Source organism: Rhodnius prolixus, unplaced genomic scaffold (assembly GCF_049639745.1).
Source record: "Rhodnius prolixus isolate KJV_2025 unplaced genomic scaffold, Rpr scaffold_8, whole genome shotgun sequence".
In the NCBI taxonomy this organism is placed as follows: Eukaryota; Metazoa; Arthropoda; class Insecta; order Hemiptera; family Reduviidae; genus Rhodnius; species Rhodnius prolixus.
Genome location: NW_027411593.1, coordinates 27,561,878 through 27,586,525, shown reverse-complemented (window position 1 = coordinate 27,586,525; position 24,648 = coordinate 27,561,878). Strand labels below are relative to the sequence as shown.

Genomic DNA, 24,648 nt, shown 5'->3' with positions numbered 1-24,648 from the left:
CAAGCCTGAAGTATCTCCATCCTTGTAAACCTCTAAAAATACATTTTCTCAGAAAACAAAGTCTCAAGTAAATGCTTTCTGTGTGGTTTGTGTAACCAGAGTATTTTAATGGTAAATTGAGCAAAATAAAAATAAAAATTTCAATTTGCCATTTTCTTTTGAACCTAGATTTGTAGTACATTCAAACCTACTTAAACTGAAATAGCTTTTTAGAAGTTTCACCGCACGCTATTTTATTTATTTGATTGATAATACCCGGGACTCAGGGCCTGTCACTTCTTCAGGTCCAAAAAGGCACGTTAGAGAATATTATCTACCCACAGAAGACTAAAAAAACCATTTTATTTGTTTTCACACAGCTTACTGCATTCCATATAAAATCTTACAATATGACAATTGATATTTAACAATCCCAAATTAGGTAATTAACTGAAGACTGTAAGAAATAATAAAAACATTGAAAATCTCATTAATTTGAAAACGGCTTTTCTGATTAAGACCTCCCAATACGTTATTTTATCTATAGATTTATCATATTCGAACGAGTACATTAAAAGAGTAACAATAATTTTAAAAAAAATCCAGTAATTAATTAACCGTTTAGGCCAGTAGATCTTGCGATGACTGTAAGTGTGTCATTTTGATTAATTAATGAGGCAAACATGATAATTATAAAAACATATTTATTTTAGCAACTCAAGGATATTAGTTTGATTTACTTGGTAGAACTAACACAGTGGTAAAGTGAATAAAACCATTGAATAACTTTATTTACTTAATATTATTGGCAAAATAAAAAAAAAGAATTTTATGACTTGTATTAACATGAACTAAGAAAAGCCTTCGTTATTTCGTTTACTAATTAAATTATATATGTACAAAAAAATAAACACGACAGGAAATAACTAAACATTCAAAAAATTAGTATTTTACACATATCATCACTTCCTGTGAGGTTTTTTATTAGTCATAAAGTTACATGGTCATTTCTTAGCTACTTCCCACTGTCTTAAATATAATAATAATAATATTATTATAAAACTTGCTAGAAGTTATTTAAAATCTAGCAAACAACTTTCTCTTACTCTCACTGTAACAGCGTTGATATTAAGATAATTGAAAACTATGAAACTTTGTTAAAAGTTTACTTTTTCATAAATCCCACAAAGAGAGGACAACCTTTCTTGAGGCATCTGCTAAGAGTACGTAACTACCACACAACTGCCCCAAAAAGCAATCATAAAATTAATTTTCTCTTTTGTTTTAGAAATAAGAGCGATTATGTATCAAGTTAAGGAACAATTCTCTATATACATTTATCTCCTTAATAAAAACAAAAAGTTTAAAAAGTTATGCATAAGGGTTGATTAAACGACAAAAGATACATAAATCAGCAAGAAATTTGAATAAAACACATATGCTTTTTCAAACATTTCTAAATGGCTAAAATTATTCTCTGTGTAGCTGAATTTGCATATTATATTATAAACCTGATACTACTTTCAATTAATTGATGTTATTCAAATTTGGCATTTTCCAAACATATTTAAATGCACTGTTAATGTATTAATAATACCTTGGATACAATTAAAAGCTAGGAACTCGTCTTTGATACAAAGAAGTTTCATTCCTTTTTTTTAATCATTATATATTTATATTCTAATCAGGAAATGTGCCTCAAACTTCCAATTTTAACAAAAGGAATGAAGTACTTGGTCGCTGAGTGTCTTATTCGAATTTAATTTTTGTATTTTGTATTCGCTATCACATATACTCGGTCTTTTCGTAAAAACATTTGTATTCCTTCATAAAACTTTTAAAAAATCTCCAAACATGGGTATCTTCAATGGACGGGAACTACGAGGGTCGTTTGAAAAGTCCGTGCAAAAATAAAAACTACTTAATTTTTTGGGGTAAACCTTTTTTATTTTTCAACATAGTCTTCTTTTAGGCTTATACACTTCGTCCAACGCTGCTCTAGTTTGTTGATCCCTTCCGAATAATAGGATTTGTCCAAGTCTGAAAAATAGCCATTCGTTTCTGCAATCACCTCCTCGTTTGAATAAAATCTTTTTCCCGCCAGCCATTTCTTCATATTGGGGAACAAATAGTAGTCCGAGGGAGCCAAGTCTGGAGAATAGGTGGGATGTGAAACGAGTTGGAACCCTATTTCCATTAATTTTGCGACCACAACTGCTGAGGTGTGAGCTGGTGCGTTGTCGTGATGGAAAAGGACTTTTTTGTGGGCCAATCGTGGGCGTTTTTCTTGCAGCTCGGTTTTCAAACGGTCCAATAACGATGAATAATATGCACCTGTAATAGTTTTACCCATTTCCAGATAGTCGATGAGGATTATTCCTTGCGAATCCCAAAAGACAGTCGCCATAATCTTTCCGGCCGAAGGAACGGTCTTCGCCTTTTTTGGCGCAGATTCCCCCTTGGTAACACATTGTTTAGATTGTTCTTTGGTCTCAGGAGTGTAGTGATGTATCCATGTTTCATCCACAGTGACGAAACGACGCTTAAAGTCCTGCGGATTCTTCTGGAACAGCTGCAAATCGTCCTTGCAACACTTCACACGATATCGTTTTTGGTCAAGCGTGAGCAATCGCGGCACCCATCTTGCGGATAGCTTTGTCATGTCCAAATGTTGATGGAAAATATTATGTACCCGTTCATTCGAAATGCCCACAGCACTAGCAATCTCACGCACCTTCACTCTTCTGTCATCCATCACCATATCATGGATTTTATCAATGATTTCTGGAGTAGTAACCTCAACAGGGCGTCCAGAACGTTCAGCGTCACTTGTGCCCATATGGCCACTCCGAAAATTTTGAAACCACTTATAAACTGTTCTAATCGAAGGTGCAGAGTCACCATAATGTTTATCAAGCTTCTCTTTAGTCTCCTCAGGCGTTTTGCCTTTCATAAAGTAGTGTTTAATCAACACACGAAATTCTTTTTCGTCCATTTTTTGAAAATCACTCGACTTCCTCGATTCAAACGAATGCCAAACACAAAGAAATAGACCGATCTGGCTGAAACTTGGTGTGTGTTCTTCCAAGAGATGCTACTAACTAAACATAACCTCGATACGCGCCAGTAGTGCTATCTCTCTGACTTTGCACGGACTTTTCAAACGACTCTCGTATTTCTTAAGACAGAATTGTAAGTATTCAACTGAGTCGTTCAATTAATTATTGCATTAAATGGTTGAATGATTATGTTTTCAAAAGAAATGATTGTAAAATATATGTTCATATTTAATTATATGAAAAAAACAAATGGAGCTAAAAGACTCGGACAAAATAAGCATGCGCAATCCTTAACACGCCAAGGTCATCGACAGAAATGACCTGTAAACGGTTGTGGTTTTTTTTTCTTTCTGCCATAAAGAAGCAAGATCGCCACTCTAGGTGTGTCTCGCATACCCTGCTGCCAGAGTGCTGCATTCCACTTCTAGCTGTGTGCAATTTTTTATTCAGTCTTGAAATCCTGTGCTAGGTTACGTTCTGCCCAATGTTATTTTTTTAATAATATTATTTCGTTTTATCATTTAAATAATGCCCTTTATCATAAAATAACGATTAATCTCTTTTCTTTTTTTTTTCTTTTAGTTGCAATTGTTAATATTTTAATAAGCATCTATGCAATATTCTTGCTTTTGATACTCGATTACCAAGAGGTTTTCAAAGTTTTAGCGCAATTATGAAATTGGATTTACGTTTCATAGTAGTGAAGCGTTAAGCTTTAGCCGAAATGAGGGCGGAATATCGACAGAATGAGTAGAATGAAAACATTCAGAACTGCCCTCCTAAAAATCATAGTAAATTTTAGTAAAGATACTAAAAAAAGTTATCGCCGGTCGACTACAATTAAGAACAACCCCAGCTAGAATGGCTTCTTTAACTCATTCTATGATGTCCTACTCAACTTCTATTGGAAGTACCAAGGAGCCAAAGCGGCTTGCTGAAGCTCTTCTTATTTTTGTATACATACCATCGAAGGCAGTGGATAAAAGAAAAGAAACTGTCACAATGCCAAAGTTTGTATTTGATTGTTCATTTTTATTAATCACATTGTAAGAGAAAAAAGAATATAAAGGATTATTTCATTCAGAGAAGTGTAGAAAGAATGCAGTCACGTTTTTTGAAATAGTAAATATCTATCAATATAATTGAAATGACAGAGAAAGTTTTTGAAAATGTCCCAGATCTCAATGACAGTTAAAGAATTCTCTTGAGAAATAAAGAACCATCGTTATCTGAGGACAATTCAATAATAATGTTATTAGCTTTAATGTTATAGATTGTGACTTTTTTTTTTGCTTTTTTTTTGGCATTGGCTTCCGCCATACAGCCAGCATCGTCTAGGTGCTTATCACTAGAATATCACTCACTCTCCATTCTTACTTATAAATACATTCGCTTCACACATTCATCCCTCTACTGTATACCGCTATTTACATAAACCACAGCTAATGGATGGAGCAGTTCTCTGTGCTCCTGCCATCCTTCTAGCTTAACCGAAATTAAAATCTTTCTGTAATCATTTCCTTGCATTCATTCTACAACTTTCAAATACATTCATATTTCATTGCTAGCTCTGCTATAGACTTAAGCTCGTATATGTTAGTGGAGAATATAATGTCGTAGCGAAATGGTGCATCTAAATACCTGTATATATCGTCAAACATTCGTTTCCTTTCTACCACATAACGTGGTCATATCATTATTACATGTTTGAAATCCTCCTCCTCATTGCAATGTACACAAAGAGGAGAGGACCTTTTGTTGATCCTGTGTAGATACGATCCGCACACCGCGTGGTTCGCTCTCAGCCTGCTTATTGTCGTAACAACCCATTTATTAGTGACAGTTCCCTTAAACCATGGTATTGTGACTTAAAATAGTCAATAAAACAAATCGCACTCAATTGCAGAGACCTTTGTACTTGCTAAAAGTGATGAAATGTTTAGAGTTTTTTATTCGAACCTAAAAACCGCTAGAATTTATTTAAAAAATCATAAAGTCTAGAAGAGTAATTTAGAACCGATAATTACCAAGATGATTATTAATTAAAAAGTTAGTTTTCATAATTGAAGTAGATAAAAACTGTAATTAATTTTGAGGAGAGCAAAAATTGAGAGTAAAAGAATATTGCAGAGGTATTATTTTTTTCAAGACAAAAGGTGCAATGAAGAAAAATCTAATCACAAGAAAACGGAATAAAGTGTTAGTTATAACGAAGTCCAGCTTAACGACTAACAAAAGCTGTTCTGCAGTTTGCGTCCCTTGACAGTCAAGGTTAAATAATTCTCTAAATGAGAATCTTTAACTTGAAAGTGAAGGTACCTCAACATTAAAACAAGTCTTAATATAGATAGATATACGAGGTATGTTCAAAAAATAAGGTGAATTTTCAAATTTCGCGGGCTACGTACATTCGAATTTCGATTGTCTTTTTTTTTTATGTTGGTACACTTGTCTCGAACATATTTTCAAAGTTGTAGCTATATAGCATGTTTAGTTTGTATGTTAGAGGCATAAATAAGACAAGTGTTTTGCGAGTTCGGCGATTTTCTTCTGTCGAAAAAAATGGATCAACGAATTTGAATCAAATTTTGTGCAAAAAATGGAATTAAGTGCTCAAAAACACTTGAAATGTTGAGAGTGGCGTACGGTGAGAGTACTCTGTGTCAAAAAAATGTTTACAAGTGGTACAAGCTTTTCACAGAAGGTCGAGAAGATGTGAATGACGACGCTCGCCCTGGACGCCCCAGCACATCAACAACCGATGAAAATGTTGAGAAGAATCGTCGAATCACAATTAGAGAAGTTGCTGAGGTTGTCGGCATATCGGTTGGCACATGTCCTGCAATTTTTTTCGGAAATTTTGGGCATGAAGCGTGTAGTAGCGAAGTTCGTTCCAAAATTGCTGAATTTTGATCAAAAAAACCGTCGCATGAGCATCGCTCAGGAATTGTTGAATGACATTATCATGTCTCAGCCACCGTATTCACCAGATTTGGCGCCCTGCGACTTTTTCCTGTTCCCATGATTGTAGAGACCCATGAAAGGACGGAGATTTGCGACGATTGAGGAGATAAAAACCGAATCGCTGAGAGAGCTCAAGGACATACCAAAAAGTGCATATCAGAACTGTTCCGAGGATTGGAAAAAACGCTGGCACTTATGTATTATATCTGAGGGGGACTACTTTGAAGGAGACAAAATAAAAATCGATGAATAAATAAATATTTTTTAAGAAAAATGAAAATTCACCTTATTTTTTGAACACACCTCGTATTTACTTTTTATTTCTTAAACTGTATTATTATTGATTCACAAATTCTTTTCTTATCTATTTTATGTTATTTTAACATTATCAATATCTATGAACAGCGATGGCAAAATCAAGTTTAATGGTCTTTACATTATGTAATCTTTAAATTTAGAAATATGAGACAAAAGTTACAATATTAAAAGAGGGATAAAACTTGGCTTTAAGACAATTTTATTTTTATTTTTAAATGAACAGAGTACAAGATAAAAATGGGCATTTAATTATGAGAAAATACTTTAATAACTACATTCACCAAAAAAAAATTTCATCGTGGCAAAAGTTCTTTTGATGTGAATTAAAATAAAAACCTTATAGTGTTAGAAATAGAAATATGGAGCAATAAACATAGACATCGATTCTGGACGTATCTTTTTTTACAGTTTTTAATTTAAAATCATTGTGTGTCTTCAGATTTTTACTGAATAGGTTCATTATGAAGTTTAAATTTGCTTCAATGTACTTCATATTTATAAAATACTCACACTAAAATGAATAAACCGATTAGAAGTGAGCGTGCCCTTAAAATCTTCCAGAATGCCTTTAAGTTCATTTTACTGGGTTCATTTTTTGTTAATAAAAGGGTCTAGCCGCAATTAGAGTAAATCGACGAAGCTATAGTACGGGTAATATGCATTTCTGGTCCAATATTACTCATCTCATGAGAAGCTTCAGAATTCAAGGTTGGTCGCGTGGGTTATATTTGGTGTCTAAGAATTCTATTTTTCCTCGCGAGTGATTATAATTTGACCTAATGAAAATTGATCGATCTGGAAAGGTTTTCAACATCACACCTACACCTGGAATTGACTATCTTGTTTCTTTTAATCCGAATTATTTGGGACATGTGGGGGATTGGCCCACAGTTCCAAAGTGTAATTGAGGGCTCGCCTCCTTTAGGCCTCTACACTTGCTTTGAGCACCTTCAGGAGTTTTGTACGCGGTTAAACTCCTATTTCCTGAGACGGTCTGATGGCCTGTACTATAATAAACAAATGATACTCTTTGAAAGCATATAATTAGACAGTAAAATGTGCACTATTCATGGATTGAACTTATCACAACTAAGAAGTTTGAATCAAAATAATAGGAGTGTATTCGTGTATAAACATAATTATTTGTATTAATATGGTATCGATTAATATAAAGAAACGTATTAATCATAACAATTTTCCAATCACATATTAATACATTTTATTTTATATTTAGTTTCTCTTTTAAAATTAAAACAAAAAACTAATTAACTAATTGAATTAATTAAGTAAAGTTATTAACTGAATAAATTAATTCTTATATACTAATTATTATTATATACCTAAACATTAAAATTTTATGAACAATCTGTGGATAAACATTCTATTAAAAATAAAACATACGATTAGTAGGACCACAATGTGAACATCTTTTTCTTTTTATAAAATAACTTATAAGAAACAAATGGACCCCATTGTTCTATAAGCGTATCACCGGATATGTCTTCAAAAAGGATGTTAGAATACGGATCTAATATATATATAACTTGTGCTCCGTTAAACTGTGTACATGTACATATCTGGGAAGTGCAATAAGGACAGCCATTTATAAAAACAATAGAAAATGAGCGCTGAGATGGTGGAAGTCAGGAAATTTGATTATTTTATTTTATTTTTTTAAGAGTCAAGATTGAAAGTACTTTGATCATTTAAAATTCAGGTGTAAAATCAAACTTTCTCTGAACTCCAACTTGATTTTATTTTGTTTGTTTGTTTTTTTTAAACGTGGAATGTTTAAAAACATTTTCACCAAATACACATCACAATGTGTAGGTGGGGAAAATTGTAAAGTCCACAAAAGTGGAAAGTTTAAAAAGAAAATCTTTAAACTTTAAACAATACAATCCTAAAAATTGTGCAATTTTTGATCCAAAACAACTTTGCCCAAGTTGAGTCCTGCCCGCACGTTCTCTACGATCCGCCGTTACATTTCCCAGTGTCTTATTAGAGTAAATCATAGTTCAATCAAGTACAAAAAGGCACTTAGACGCTTACTGTCTCGGAATAACTAGCCTATACGAGGTGTAACTGTTAAATAACGAGACTATTACTATAAAACATTTTATTTTAAATTTATAAATATTTAGTTAATATCACCTTCAATATACACCCCACCCCTATCCCTACAACGCTCCATGCGAATTTACCATTGTTCGAAACAGTGCTGGAAGTCTTTATATTGTGAGCTCCTGCATGACGCGTGCCGCTTTTTCTTTCACAGCTTCAACGGTGTAAAATCGTGTCCCTTTTAATGCAGATTTGACTTTGGGGAACACAAAAGAAGTCACATGGGGCCAGGTCAGGTGAATAAGGCGGATGGCCTAAAACTGGGATGTTGTACTTCTTGGCTAGAAACGTCTTGACAGACAATGCAGTGTGAGCCGGCGCGTATCTTGATGGAGAACCCGTGACTTGTTCTTTCACAAATCGGGTCGTTTTTTCCTTACTCTTTCACGGAGTTGAGCAAGCACCTCACGGTAGTAATGTTGATTAATTATAATCGATATTTTCATCCGTTTTGTCATCATCTCCGACGTCTTCTCGGCCATCTTGGAAACGCTTGAACCACTCATAAACTTGCGCATGTGATTAACATTCATTGCCATAAACTTCTTTTAATAAGAGATAAGTTTCAGCAGCAGTTTCACCAAGTTTCGTGTGAAATTTCACGACAATTCGTTGCTCTGCTATATGTTTTCGGCAAAACGAAACTAACACCTCTTACACAAACGACGGTTCCGTTTAGACAGATTTCTCTACAAACACATGAGACACTGCAATCGAAAGAGAAGGGTTTACGCTGCACAGCTTTCGGTCGTTAAGATTTGGCGCATGCATAGTTCTTCTGTAGCAGCATCAGTCTCGTTATTTAATAGCCACATCTCGTATAATTCGATCGTAAATAATATTACATTAATTCTATATTAAAATAAGTACATATAGGAAAATCAAATGTACACAAAGTAAGGAAATTCTTGAGCTTTTAGGTACGGACATCCCTCACATTGCAGGAACATTCCTTGTGACGTAAAACACCTCTATCCAATAGAATCCATTCCAGAATGGCCTTGATTTAGTGAAGGGTTTCTTACTAAATTAAGTCAAGCGCAAAAATTGAAAAATTTAGAGGAAATAGTTCGGGTTTTCTCTCTCGAAGTTAGAGCATCCCGGGCAGATATCTGCATCACTGAGACAAGGGATCTGATTTAAGTAGCATCACTAAAAATGTTTTATAACCCAATACCAGCCCTCTGTATAAAAAAAATATCGATAGAATTTTACCAGAAAATCTCTGATATCAGATTCGGCAAAGACTTATTGGCGGTGAACCGATTTTTTCCGTAAATGCGTAGTAACGTAACGTATAGGAGTTTGAGGAAGCCTATAATTTCTTAGGAGACGGAAAAGGAGAATGCGTACTAAATATGTTTTATCAAAAAGAAATCAAATCTCACCTGAAAAACCAACTGGCGATTAAATTGTCTGTATTCTTGTTAGGCAATTCTATGCACTCTAATATCATTGTGAGAAAATACACTGTTATATTTATGTATTGTAATTACATTGAGTACATCTCTTTGAAACCGTGCAAGAAGAAAACAATACGTATTAGTTTTGCCCTGTTTGTTATGCTCGCATGACTAACTGGCTTCGTATTATTGATTTAATTGTCTCAATTCAGTTCAACAAAGTGCAATTAAAGATTATTACCTGCCATTATTGGGACAATATTTTTACAACAAAATATTTCAGTAATGGCTACTTGATCAATTGAAGTATTGTTTCTTAACCATTTTTAATAAATAAATACTAAATAATTGAATCTAAAAAATAGAGCTTTTTGCTGGTTGATTAATGCTTCCTGTAGTCGTTTAACCAGTTAGTTAATATTTCCTTTACAGTTTTGTCAAAATAAATAACATTTCTCTGAAATAAACTTAATTTGGGATTTATATTCATTTCTTTTGAATTTTCAAAGGAAGTGGGCGCTATATACGATTTATAGTAAAAGAGTGATTATTGCCTCTAGCTGGAGGTGTTCTTTTTTTTTCAATCCAAAGCAAAATTTGAGAGAATTCAAAAGAGAAATTCTATTTACAGACAAAAAAAAACTGTTTTCTTTGGATTTTTCCAGCAATTTGAGATCTACTGATTGGATAAAACTGACCTACAATTTCTTGTAAATTTATGAAATATCTCTCTCATATCTCGCGCTATTCTACTAATTACTCTCTCATATCCCTCAATTCTTCTTTCATCTCATAGTTCATCTTATTCACTATCTATCGTCTGCATATTTCTCATTCTTCACTACTTGACAACAATCTTGGAAGATTGTCAGTGGACAACTGCGTCACTCTTGCAATTTGTCAGGTCTTAGTAGTAGTAGTTGTAATAATAGTAATAGTTTTTTTTTTTTAATGGAGGGGAAAAATGCATTATACATCGTCGTGGGGAAATGCCCACGGTACGTGGGATCCTCACCCACTAAAAAACCCACCTCCCCTAGAGGCATTGAAACCCACCCTGGAACCACTTACGCATTACTTCAAGGTGGTGCCTCACAACAGCTCATGCAAGCTCCTACCGGCCTATATACGATCCTCTATTAAGACAGAGCAGACGGAAGTCCAGCTCCTGTTTCTTTCTTTCTAATATTACCTTGACAAAGGTAGCCACCCGGTCCCAGCAGTCTCTGTGAGAGAGCATTATCCCTACTATGTTCTCGGGAGTGATTCCCCCGATCTCTTGTTCCAAGCTCTCCCTCTCTGGCAACCATCTATCATACAGAAAGAATGTGTGTTGGGCGTCATCGAGGTCAGAGTCTCTGAAGATGTATGACGGGTCTCCAACTTTCCCCATCCTACACGGTGAAACACCCGTGCCCCGTAAGAAACTGGGTGAGGTAGTAGTCGGCCTCCGGCCCACTCAGAAGGGTTGCCAATGAGCCGTGCAGTCCATCTGCCTCGGGTGTCCGTCCGCCACCTCTCATTCCAGAACTAGATTGAGTGATCCCTGGCCGCCACCTTCGCCTCCGATGTTCCAAGGACTTCCCTTAGATCGTAGGCCACCTTACGTACTTGTACCATCAAATAGATGGGGATCACTCCAGCCACCACTAGTACCGCAGGCTCCGAGACCTTTCGATAGGAACAGGCGATCCTTAACGCTCCTCTTCTTTGAACCGAAGCCATCTGCTTCTGGCACTTTTCTTTTCTAAGAGCGTCGGCCCAAACTTCACACCCATATAGAAGTGTGGCGTTCGTTACCGGCATCAGAAGTCGCCGTTTACTAGACGTCGGTCCCCCAACGTTTGACATAAGCCCACTCAGTGCTGATGTCACCTTTGCGGCTTTCTCCGAAGAGTGCCTGATCTGCTCCCAAAACGAGAGTTCCGAGTCTTTCATCTCATAGTTCATCTTATTCACTAGCTGTCGTCTGCATATTTCTCATTCCTCACTACTTGTAAATATCTTGGAGGATTGTCAGTGGACAGCTGCGCCACGTAATAATAATAATAATAATAATAATTAATCATAAACTTTCTTTAAATGTAAGATGGGAACTGCATGAGTGAAACTGGAGTTGTAAGTTCCTAATTTTGTGTAAAGCTATAGATCAGCTACTTTTGCAAGACCTTTGAGAGTTTGATGGGCTTCACGAGTAAAGAAGTGTCCCTTTAATTCTTTCCAACGATTTCTTTAAACTCTCTATAATAACCATAGCTCTGTCTTTTGCAACTAATCTGTTGTGATTAATGTCTATTGTTGAGAGCAGTCCTATCCAAAATTTTATTTCAAAAACAAAATGCTTCTATTTTATTTGTACATATTACAAACAGAATCACATGTATTTTTGTGTAAGTTTAACCTGAAAATCTTAACAAAAATATTAAAATGGCAATTTGGTTCAATAGATAGCGGTCTTTAATGTTAGGAATTTTCAATAGTTACCAATTTTCTAATAAAATGCGCTCAAGTAGTTTTTAGACTTCTTCTACTTTTTGTATAATTTAGAATTTTCGTATTCTGCGTCCATTTGTGAAAATAAATTGAGTTAAATTTATTGGTTTAATTAGGAAATGTTGAACACTATGCTTCTAAATGGAATTTATTTTCATCGCAAGATTCTAAGCTGTTAATACGCATTAACGGAGTTTTAAATTAAGCCAAGTGGTTAAATGGCGAGCACTTCTATATAAATTACATTTTATAGAGGCTTCTTTCATAGTTAGTAAGTCTTTTCCTTGCACTAGTTTTATTATATAAGCACCAGTCCATAATAAATCATTTTTATTGATCATAAAAACCAATTTTTACATTTAGAATATTTACAAAGCTATGTAGCTCTGTGATGGAATGTGAAGATGTAGGTCATTTTATTTTTGAAACATGTGGAGAAAGAAAATATTTTCTCATTGTGCGCTATGTTTTCTCTAATCAATCAAAAGAAAAAGCTCTAAGTTGAATAGAAAAATATTGAAACTATTTTCGCCAGAAATAAGTTCTTTTCCTCTCTAGCTAGATGTATTTATGGCGGCAACTAAATTTCTAATTTTAAACAGCTAAATGGTAAACAAATTCACAGTTTCATGATTTTACTGAACTGAAATCAAGCATTTTTAGTTAAATGAAGCTTTTTACTTCAAACAGTTCTTTTTTTTGAAAACAATTAACCATTTCAATCAAATTTAACATCTTCCAAATATTTGAAATTAAGAATTAAGAAAAGAAAAGTTATTTCAGTTAACGTTTCTAATGTTTATTCATCCGCAAAGAAATACGGTTAATTCGGTTCCAAAAATTCAATCTATTAAAAAAAAAAAAAAAAAAATCAATGCATTTTGTTATAAGTAGGACTAAAACGTTTGAAAAATGCTTCATTATTAGCAAATACACTATTAGCAAACGAAAGATAAGCTTAGTGGTTAGTGCACTGGACATCCACGCAAATATGTATCTTAAATTTTGTCTTCCTTGGAGCCACTACAACTCCAGTGATTGATAATAATAATATTTTTTTTTATTTTTTTTATTTTTAGGGGCGGTCCCCGAGCGCTAGCTCATACCCGCCCCACGTATACACTCCTCCGTTCAACCAAACGACCACAAAATGAGCTCTCAACACTCACAAGTCCCGGCCAACAAAGCAACAAAGCCAACAGGCACAGAGAATCTCAACAACAACAACAACAACAACACAACACAACACAACACAACAACAACAACAACAACAACAACAACAAATCATCAACAACAACAAATCATCAACAACAATCACACAATTACAAATAAATAAAACAAATAAAATCACACACACACTCGCGCACACCCAACACAAACTCGAAAAATACGCACCAAATCAAACTCCCAACAACACCCTTCAACCAACCAACCAGATCTACTTCATCTACCAACCACCGAGGTCATCCGCCTCTCAAAGGCCGCCTGCGCGAATTCGCGGAAAGCCACATACGCAGACGCGTTCTCCAGTAACAAGGGGAAAACGTCTCCAGCCAAGCAGAACGGAAATCCCACTCTCCGCCACATAATACAGCGCAAATCATTATTAAGATCACATTCCATAATAATGTGCTCCGCTGTCTCTGGATCTCCACAAGCGCAATATGGGTCCGTTGCTAAGCCCATTTCGAACATTTTGGCGCGCAACATACCGTGTCCCGTGACCAATCGTGCAACTGCATATGGCATCTCAGTGGAAACCAGCCGCCTACCTCCGGCAGCGTCGGGGACGAAACTAAAGGTTGTTCTTCCCTTAGTTGACGCTCGCCACCTATTCCTCCATTCCCGATTCAATTCCTCTTCCACTTCGCCATACATTCTTTCCCTAAACCATAACCGGTAATATTCGGTTATATCAGCCACCGACAATCGTCAGGCTCTTAACATAATAATAATAATAATAATGAAGGGAAGGGATTAGCTATGAGGTTAGCATGCTGGACTCCCACGCGGAGGTCCCGGGTTCGAATCCAGCAGCTGACCCTTAGATTTTCTCTTCCTAGGAGCTTCTTACAGCTTACTGTCTGGTGATGGACAGTGTTGTCTGTAACGAGAGAACACTGTCCGGAGGCCGGCAGTGCACTGGAAAAAGCTCCGGGCGCTAATAACCTCAGCTGTTAATGTGCCCCCCCCCCAAAATAATAATAATAATAATAATAATAATGCGTTTATTTAAATACTTATTTTACAAATTACAGAAAATTTCATAAACCTCCCAAACACTTGAGCATGGACTCAGTCCATCTGCTAGAGAAGTGTTGTACATTAATTAAAAGTGATAAAAATAAAACAAAAATTAAAATTAAAGAATACAGTGATTGATAATGATGTCTGCAAAAAAGAATACGAAGCTGGCAGTTCATCGAAAGTAGGATACAGGGACCAGAAAACTCTGATGTTCACAAGACTTAAATTTAAAATAAATTTGAATAAATTAAAAAAAAAAGTGTTACTTATGCTATAAGTGTATAATAAATAGCACTGTTAAAATTAATCGGAAATCCGTTAAAAGTGAATTTTAATTTTAGTTTTCTTAACTCTAGAAATTTTAGAATTGTCATCGATAATCTTTGTTTCAGATTCATCTCGTTCAAAAGTATTGTAGGTCTTCCCTCATTATGAAAAAATGCCTCTTATTAAACGCTGTTGTTCCCAATGCTCTGCTTCATTCTCTTTATAATCCCCATAATTCATTTTTCTATTTTTATTGGTCATTATTCTACAATCGATTGTATCTTCTTTTTTAAGATAAATTTATTATTTAGATACTTTCTCTACTTTTTTTGATGATTTTAACTAAGATGGAGTTTACATAATGATATTCCTTTTACTTTCTTATTTTATGTCTCTTTTTCCAAGTGTCACAACAACCTAGGAGGCTTTTATTTTATTGATCCGTACAGAAATTTCTACATTAAACCTACACATTATTAGTGGGTGTTCTTAAATATATATAATGTTAGTTTATATCAGGAATCTTAAATAATTGTGTGTTTCATTTCCTGTTTAAGTGGGCGTTAAAAAAAGAAAAGAAAAGTGAAAGTCAGTTTTATTATTGTCTAGACCTGTCTTTCGTACAATTGTGCACCTAGAATCATTGATTCTTGCAGTGTTGTTATTTTTTTTTTTATGTTAGATTTATCCATTTAAAAAATAGAGAACATTCTAAGAGTTAATATTCTAATAAAACCAAGGTAGGTTTTGTAAAATTATTTTTTAATATGTGAAAGATTTTGGAAGAAGGGGAGGGGGAATTAGAGAAACAAAAGGACAAATTGGGAGAGCAGATTGGAAAAGGAGAATTATGATAAACTAAGATTAAAGGTTGGGAAGGGTGGGGGACGCCACCAACACTCAGAATACTAAGAGATTGGTTAGAAAATGATCATATATTTTTAAATAGTTCAGTTTTACAAAAGCACACATAATTTGATTCAGACCACATAAAATATATATTATAAACACTTACAATTTGGTACCTTACGAGACATACACTTACAATTAGCACGTGCTTAGCTTCTTATTACAATTTATGTTCCTTCGCTATTACAACATTAATTCACTTCTTGACCCAATAGTCATAGACTTCGCGACGTTAATGGCCATTAAATATTTATAATAAAGTCTTTAAGGAGACACATGACAGGGGGCCTACACCGGTGTAGCAGGACATCTTGTTCATGGCTGGACTTGGCGGCAAAGTCAACTTCCTTTGAGAAGCCCCAAGGGCGACTGGCTCGAGCTCCCAGGCACACGCTACAGCCCCCTCTCCGTTGTCTTCTCCAGTGCTGCCAATCGGACAATGCTGTGCCGAAAGATAAATTCTAGGCCGGGGGGCCGCACATCCCTTCGAGGATCGAACAATATGAATTAAATGCAATGGTATCTGACAGGCAGTAACTAGCACCAACTTCATTAAATATGTCGCTTATAATTGCTTAAAGGTTGCTTTTTTTAAATTTTGTTTTTCGTCAACAGAAGAATGATTATCTGGTAATTTGCTCTGATACTCTGTGCCCAAAAAATGTAAAACACTCGTTTTCTAAAGCACCAAAAATTTCCTACACAATACACATAAATGGAACAGATTTAAAAATAATAATAATAATGTGCGCCGTATTTTAAATGCTCCATATTAGATCTCAAATAGAACCATTCACTCTAATCTAAAGGTATCAGCAGCTTTCATTTAAGACCTAATCACCGTCCGATACAAAAAATTTCATTATCGCCTTTCCGCACTTTCTCAATTCTTTCATTGACCAGATTTTATCTTTAAATCTTCCGGACAACTTCAACCATTGACCAAGACGGCAATAGTCTCGTGATTTACTTGGCAATATTTTTTAATTAATTGGAGAGCTTCCAGTGGGTGGTAAATATCGAATTTGAATATTTCTTTAACGTCATACAGATGTTTATGATGATAACTACATCGTGTTAACTTATACTTCAGCTTTTTGTGCATTCTATGATTAATACTTAAAAACAAAATGACACTAAAATACTACGAAGCCTTTCAAAAGATAAGATACAACTTTGAAGGATTCCTTCACTTTGTTGTTCACTTTTTTTTCAATGAAGACAAGTGTCAAGTTTGTTATTATACTTTTCTTATTAATGATTAAGGACGCTTCCTCAGAATGTGGCCTTATAATAAAAAGAAAAAAAAAACAAAGTTAAAAACCTTGAACATATGGGTTACACTCTTTTAAAAACGGTACCCGTATATGGTTATATGTATATAAAACAGTAACTAATGAGGCTTTACTCTGTGACCCTCTTTCAAAATATTTTTGTAGCCTTAATTGTGTTTATTTAATTTTTTTCCAATATTTATTTATCCAACATACGGATTATATCATTATATCATAAATGCTATAATTTAAAGGGAAGGTAATTCTAATAAGGCTAATAAGTCTTTGGTGGTCTCTGGTACAAACCCAGCTGTGCTTCTCTTAGGCTTTTTTTTCCTTTAAAAGCCTTTCAGGTCAATGACATGTCCCTAGAAAGGCTTAGGATGGTGTCAAAGACGCGTAGGATGTTACTGCGCCTTAAATTAATGTAATGAAATATTTATTAGAAAAGGAACATGAATATTCTTGTTTGAATAACACCAATCAGAATTTTTGTCTGAAGCATTCTCGAAGAGAGATTTAAAACAGGATTTCAGATGAGAAAAGGATGTAGAAAACTTTTTCACTTTCTCTTAAAGCAAAATTTGAAAGGAATGTATCAAATTTAAACAAACAATATTAGTAAATAAACTTTTGTAAATTATTTATTTAGGCAAGAAAACTTCGAATTTTATTATTGTTTGTATACAATGTTAAATTACTTTATCTTTCAAGTTAATTTCATTAATATGTAAGTGATCATACAGATAAAGATTGACTAAATTAACAATCAAAAAAATGCACACTTAGTGAAATAGAAACGTGCGGGACATTGTACCATGCACCAAATTAAGGTCAGAACCTTGGACAGTGTTCAAGATAAAGTCAAGATCAAATGAATAATGAATAGTTTTGACTGTAGAATAGATATGTTAATTCGGCGTTATTTTTTATTGCTTAACGAATGGAGAACTTCAGGAGTACATACGTGTTTGGCAATTTTAAAGCATTTTGTGATTGTGACTGTATTTTAATAATTAGAGTTTCTTTACTTATTCTTAATCGTACCAAATTTTCATCAGTTTTTCGCGACTTTTCTTAACGATTCAATTCAAACTTTATATTATATTGTATAATTAAGTGTTATCACTTTCAATTGCTTCATTTTTCCAATAAAATTGATTTTCGGGGTTCTCACAGAACGAAATAACATAAGCTTTCCTTATGGGTAATTTAGTGAACATTTTGTCGATACAAGGTAAGTATCAAATCACTTACCGCCATCACTGTAATAAAAATTATATTTAAAGCGTTATTGCTAATCTTAGTTTGAAAAGAATTGATTAACCAAAAGTTTAACTTCGCAAAATGTTTTAAGAATCTCGTTAAGAATGAACCCATGTACATCCGTCGAGAAGAAGCAGCCTTAAAATTGCACGAGAGGATGAAACGATTAAACTTTGATAACTGGGAAGCGAAAAGACCCCCTAGCGTCAGGCTAAAGACCCAGGTCTCATTCTGGTCCAAAGTAGAAGAGCTATGTTGCCCTGATAACCTATGTGCTCCGTTGCAGTCTCTCACATCCATACCCGATCGGGTTCCAAGCAGACTTGCACCAGCTGTCTTTCAACTATTACAGCCTGCAGACAAAGAGAGTATGTCATCCTTGGAATTAAGGGCATATGCCCTCGAGACTATCCATACATGGTATCCTACTCCTCCTTGGACCTATATACAGATGGCCCTGCTGAAGAAGCAAGGAAAAATGCAGGAGCCGGCGTCTATTCAGAGCATTTCCAAACGTCAGTAGCCGTGGGCAGAAATGCATCCAATTTTGACGTCGAGATTATGGCAATAGAAGTGGCTCTGGCCGAATTAGTTGAGAGAGAGAGAGAGAGTATACGCACATTGTCTTGGTCATTGATTCACGGGCGGCGATAGCGGCGGTCACAAAACCAGCTTTTAGTTCCTCAGATAGTGTGAGTAATTGCAAGTACCTGCTGGAACGGTTACTGTTCCGTCCCACCAGGGTAGTACTGCAGTGGGTCCCAGCTCACTGTGGACTACAAGGTAACGAGGAAGCCGACAAACTTGCAAAACTGGTTGCCCAAAAGGTACAGCTCGAAAACGCGATTAAGTACCTTACAACAAAGAAGAATATTAAGGGTCACATGTTGGGAAAACTACAAGAAATGCTGGAAGGGAAAGTGGTGGACAAAATCTGGGGCTCATTGTGAAATCCGGCGGATCGTGTTCCCACAAACCTTCCACGTAGGATAGAGGTGGCGTTGTTTCGGATGAAAACGGGCCATGACTATTTTACAGTCCCATTTACATCGCATTGGTGTTGCTGGATCACCAATATGCCCGTTATGCAGATTAGAAATTATGACTGCCTCGCATTTAGACGACTGCATATCTCTGCAGGATGTACGAAACAGCTACTGCTGCAAATCTGATTTATATTGGGCTGCACGCAGTCGCATGGCCGAAGTAGCCAGCGACCATGGCGTAGGATAAAAAAAAAGAAAAAAGAATGTCCTGGAAAAGGCTTGCATTGTTTTTCTGTCAACCAGAAATTTTATAAATGTTATGTACCAGAACTACTGGTTAAAAATACTGCATAATACTAATAGCACAACATTATTTCTGGCTAGGTATCAAATTATTACTAACTACCTAACTTGTAAGATCATTGTAAGTTCAAATGTCATACAAACATATGTTCAATTATATTATTATCTCTCGGCTTACTCTGTAAGAACTAAGAACTTTTTAAGAAATAAATCTTCATAGTTTCCACAAAATTTTTGAGTTCTTAAATACTATAAGTTTTTCAATATTTAGTACAATCCGACAGCTTGCCTTCTTTAACTTTTATGATCCCCTTAGTGATTGCTGACTCGCAGTTAAAAAAAAAAAAGAAATGAAATTTTATCCGATGTAAGCTGTTTTATTTTTAAGCACTGAAAGAATCTAAAAACAAAAAGATAAACGCAATTTTTCTTGTTTACAAGTCCTTGTGCTGTAGAATACTGATGCAGAGATGATGATAAAATTAGCTTGACTCAAAATAAAGTTTCTTGACGATGTTTTTATGTTAGGTAAATATTTAGTTACAAAAGGCTTACAGTTCAATTCGAATAGAAATATATTTCAATATTTTAAATCTTTATATTATTATTATTATTAAGTAGCTAAGCTATTAAGTAGTCTTTTTATGCATTGTAATGCAACTACACAGAAATTTATTCAGTACTTTTAATGAATTCCATTTTTGCAGAAAGTCTGTTAAGATTTTAACAACCACAAATCGTTAAATTAGTGTGAATGTCTCACATCTTGAACCAAAAAACTGGCACTTTGTTTAGTAACTGTAGTTATTTTTATCGCTGTACACATTATTGCATGCTACCTTATGTTATTGCTTTAGGTCAGTCTACCACATATTTCTTGCACATTGCATAAAGTTAAAAAACTAGTTCATCTGGTATTATTTTTTAGGTAGGCGTATATTGCACTACTGTCCAAATAATATTATCTCTAGTTACAACTAGAATCAATTAATTAAACTCTTATTTATTTTAACAGCTACTACTTGGGCAGAAATTGTAGAAAACTATTTTTATTTATATTTAAAGTCATTATGTCATGGACACTAAGAACTCCCCACTTATTGTATGATGTGAAGGTTTTTCTTAGACCAACCCAAGCATCTATGAGAGGGATGTAGTACTTAGAATTCATTACTCAGTTTCTAAATCCTCTATATTTTGTTCAAGTATTTTTATAGATTGAACTACTGTAAGTAAACTTCTTGATAAATTGTCCATAGCTCATTCAAAAGCAAATTACATAATTCTGAACAAAACTAGTGTTAGATCAAGTGTAATATTTATTTCAAACAGATATCTCACTTTTTTGGGGGGATAAATATGGTTACTATAACTTGAATAATACTATTGCAGTTTTTATTGAAATAGGGTCAAACATCCACTTCATTCATAACTTGCAACTTTACTACATTGTAGAATGCATGTTAATGAAAAACTTTTAAGCGTTCCTACCATAATTTCCAAAAAAATAAAAAATGTTTTTGGATATATAAAACCAATAGAAATTCACCCAACACCTGCTGTTTAAAAAAAAGGACACTCCTAGGACGTAGGTGTGATTTCAGATTACAAGTCCGGACTCTATGCCTTTATATGGCGATCTGACGTCGAACCAAGGACACTCTTTCTGACTTGACGCTCCCACAAAGGAAACTTGGGTCTAATTAGGGCATGTACTTTTACTTTGTCCCGTTACAACAAATCTTTGTTGTCAATATATTTGTTTTTATATAAATTATTTGTTATTTAATTATAAATCATCTTATTAATAATTGCAATTTGCAGATTCTTAAAAAAAAAAACAACAAAATATATCCAGCCCTTATGGTGTTTGTACATACTTCTAAACCTCAATCTTTAAAATTAAGTTATATTTAATTAAACAAATTTCACTAAAATATGTTATTCATTCAATAAAAAATAATTCTAAACACAAAATTATTTCTGTTTTTTAAAAAAAATAAGTAATTGTTTACTGTTTAAGTTGAATCTTTGCTGGAAATAGGTCAACTCAGTTTCATTGAAACCAACAACTGTATTTCTGGGACATTTAAAAATACACTGCTTCTAGCATAGGACGGTTTTAAAGTTGAATTCAATTTTCATTTCTTAAAAAACATGTTTATATAAATTAAAGTATACAATATTCTGTAGTAAATTTAAGTAACAAAATATGTATCTATTTATATTTTCTCAAAAAATTTGAATAACTTCTTTGCAAATTAAATTATAGAAATAAAAGTTATTTTAAAAGACAAGAAATCAATAAAAGGAAAAAATAATTGTAACAGACGCATTTAAATTTAAAATTATTCTATAATTTAAATTTTAATGATGGATCATACAATTATTCTGTTGAAATCGGTATTTGAAAGTGAAAAGACCAACACCAATATGAAATGCTATTATTTACTTATTAATAATAATAAATCTATTGATACGAATTCATTACAGACTGAATTACTCATCTCATTTGATGATTTGATGGGCATGTCTTTCCTGGGATCTCGCGCCAGCAATATCTTTCTACGGGTAGTAAATCTTTAACTAGATATAGTTAAAAACTTCGCAGCCATTTCCGAAATTGGGAAAAACTTTTTAATAAAAACGCTTTATTGTTAGTTAATGATTAAATCATTACAGAACAATGGGTAGAGCAAAATAGCATTAGGAAACGGAAACTTTTCAAAGTAAAATAGCTTTTTATATGTGGAGAAGACATAAGGATGTACTCCTGGTTAAAATCATAAAAATGGGAATGTAGGAAATAATAAAAAAGTACAAAAAAATTATAATACAAGAAAGAAGTTTGATAATAAATTGCTCGAAATTTAAATAGCAATTACCTCTTGTAAAAGTAAATATACTTAGACGTCCTCTGAGTCATTCCCTATTTTTTCACAAACAAAATGTTGGCACGAGAGAAATAGGGCTTACAAAATGATTATTTCTTTACTGTTCTTATTCCAACATTTAAACATTCTATAATAGTTAAATATTTAAAAAAAAATAAATAAAGTATTTTTATTATATTAACTTTAAATAATTACACTAAAACTACTTGTTCAATTAGTTATTTCAACAGGTAATCATTTTTTTAAATGTTCCAGAATATATTCTAGAGATATTTGAAGGAGAAAGATAAATAACTCTAGAAAAATTAAAAAAAGATAAGAAAAGCCGGCTTTGAGAAGTATGTCAGCAGACACATTGGAGTAAATCAAACTGTCATTCTTAAACACCCTACTGTTACAAATTATTTACTGACCTGTTTTTTTTTGTATCCCTCAGAAATAAAATGTGCCTAGAAAAAGTGAAAAAAATATGAAGGAAATTAACCCGTAAATATAATAAATATTAAACACCCATATGCTCGATGTGAACAGTTGAATAGACGGGAGAACACTGAGGCACATTGGCATCGCTTCAGCGCTAAATTAGAACCTTGGGAGGCTGTATGCATCTTTACTAGTGTATACTAAACTCATACAGAAATTTTAAACTAAAAATCCATTTTTTATTTATTTTTTTTATACTTTAACTTTAACTATAATTTTTAATTTTATGAAAAACATAAGATTTCTATTAAGGCTTGTGTTATTCTATTAATGGGTTATTGTTTTCTTAATTAGATAATTAATAATGAATTGTTATTTATGCAGGTGTTAGAGCAGATGCAACGCCTACAAGGATCGCTATGCAGTGACGTAATGTCCTCAGAGAAGAAAACTTGTTCTAATAAGTTCCTAAACAAAGCTATTTTAGCATTTCATTTATTTTACTTTAATGTTCTCCTTTTTTCTTTTTTTCTATTTTTTTACAGTTTCAACATTAGTTTTCATTCATAACTTATCTTCGTTTCCTCGTTTTCAGTATTCAAAAATAAGGTTACACCGGCAACAATCGCTGCACAGCCATTGTTACTAATTGGTAAACCGGAGGTCAATGGGACCATCTTCAAAAAAAGGAGCATATCTCTCTTTTAATTTGGGAACTCTTTTAAACGTACATTCGCTTTTAGCATCACAAATAGTGGAATGCTAAACCACACTACATATTTGTCTCTTGCTTACTGTTAATAAGGGAATGCATGCGATCACGTTGAAATTCTGAAACTATGTTTTCTTCCATAAATTGTTTTTGGTACGCCTAAAGTCGAAACAAAATTTTCTACACCTGTAGTCTGAATCACACTGAGTGGTCCGTGACTGAATATCTTTAATTAAAAATTACTTAATACTCAAATTTAGTATTTTGTTTTCGTCGATTCCGATGAAACGTTTTGACAGAAATGAGTTAAACCGAAAATTTTGACACTATTGATGCGATTTTATCGAAACTGAAATTAAACCGTATAAAATTATTCTGGGCCAGCAGTTGGTCGTACGTATCGTTTCCGCATAACATATCTACGTAGCGTTCTCGCATCACACAGCATTCTTTCTTGTGGATAAGCTGGGTGGGCATATTGTGTATCACGTTGTCTGACCGGAGTCAAATGTAAGAAGCTTTCAGATCTCTCACAGAACTCCTTCAGCCAAATGGTTGGTACCATCGCTAGGCTCTCTAGTTAAAGTAGACATCTTTATAAAATGGGAAACATCTATTCAACTTATGAAAGCATTGGTTCGATAAGTTGCTGCAAGGCTCAGAAATGTTTTGGATAACTTAATGGGGTTTAAACGCAGTGTAATGTTAGCCACTCTAAAACTTTACAACAGAATGAAATATCATCATTTCAGATGAAATTACATCGGAGATGTAGGCTTTCAAAATTTAACAACTTTTATTTCCCAGAGATTTGAAATTGTAAAAGTGTACTGTTCAGAACTCCTACAAAATTTGCTTGATTAACAACAACGTTTAATTCTACAATAGAATGAAATATCATCACTTCAAATGAAATAGAAACGGAGATAAAGGCTTTTTAAATTTAACTAACTTACATTTCACTCTAATTTGAAATTGTAAAATCTCACAGAATACTGTTCAGAACTCCTTCAAAATCAACTTGATT

General features: G+C 33.9%; 2 protein-coding genes across 3 annotated transcripts in view; both read right to left on the bottom strand.

Moving 5' to 3' along the window:
* The window catches only part of LOC141451074 (uncharacterized), a 37,173-nt gene extending 14,107 nt beyond the window's left edge, over positions 1–23,066 (bottom strand). The window contains exon 1 of one of the 2 annotated variants that reach the window (XM_074122124.1): positions 22,900–23,066. The gene's annotated coding sequence lies outside the window, so the exon portion shown is untranslated. The remainder of the gene's footprint in view (positions 1–22,899) is intronic. The other variant, XM_074122122.1, reaches the window with a different exon arrangement.
* On the bottom strand, positions 11,378–11,797 carry LOC141451529 (uncharacterized). The gene has a single exon (XM_074122967.1). The coding sequence runs from the start codon at positions 11,795–11,797 to the stop codon at positions 11,378–11,380; it is 420 nt and encodes a 139-aa protein (XP_073979068.1).
* Positions 23,067–24,648: the final 1,582 nt, after the last annotated feature.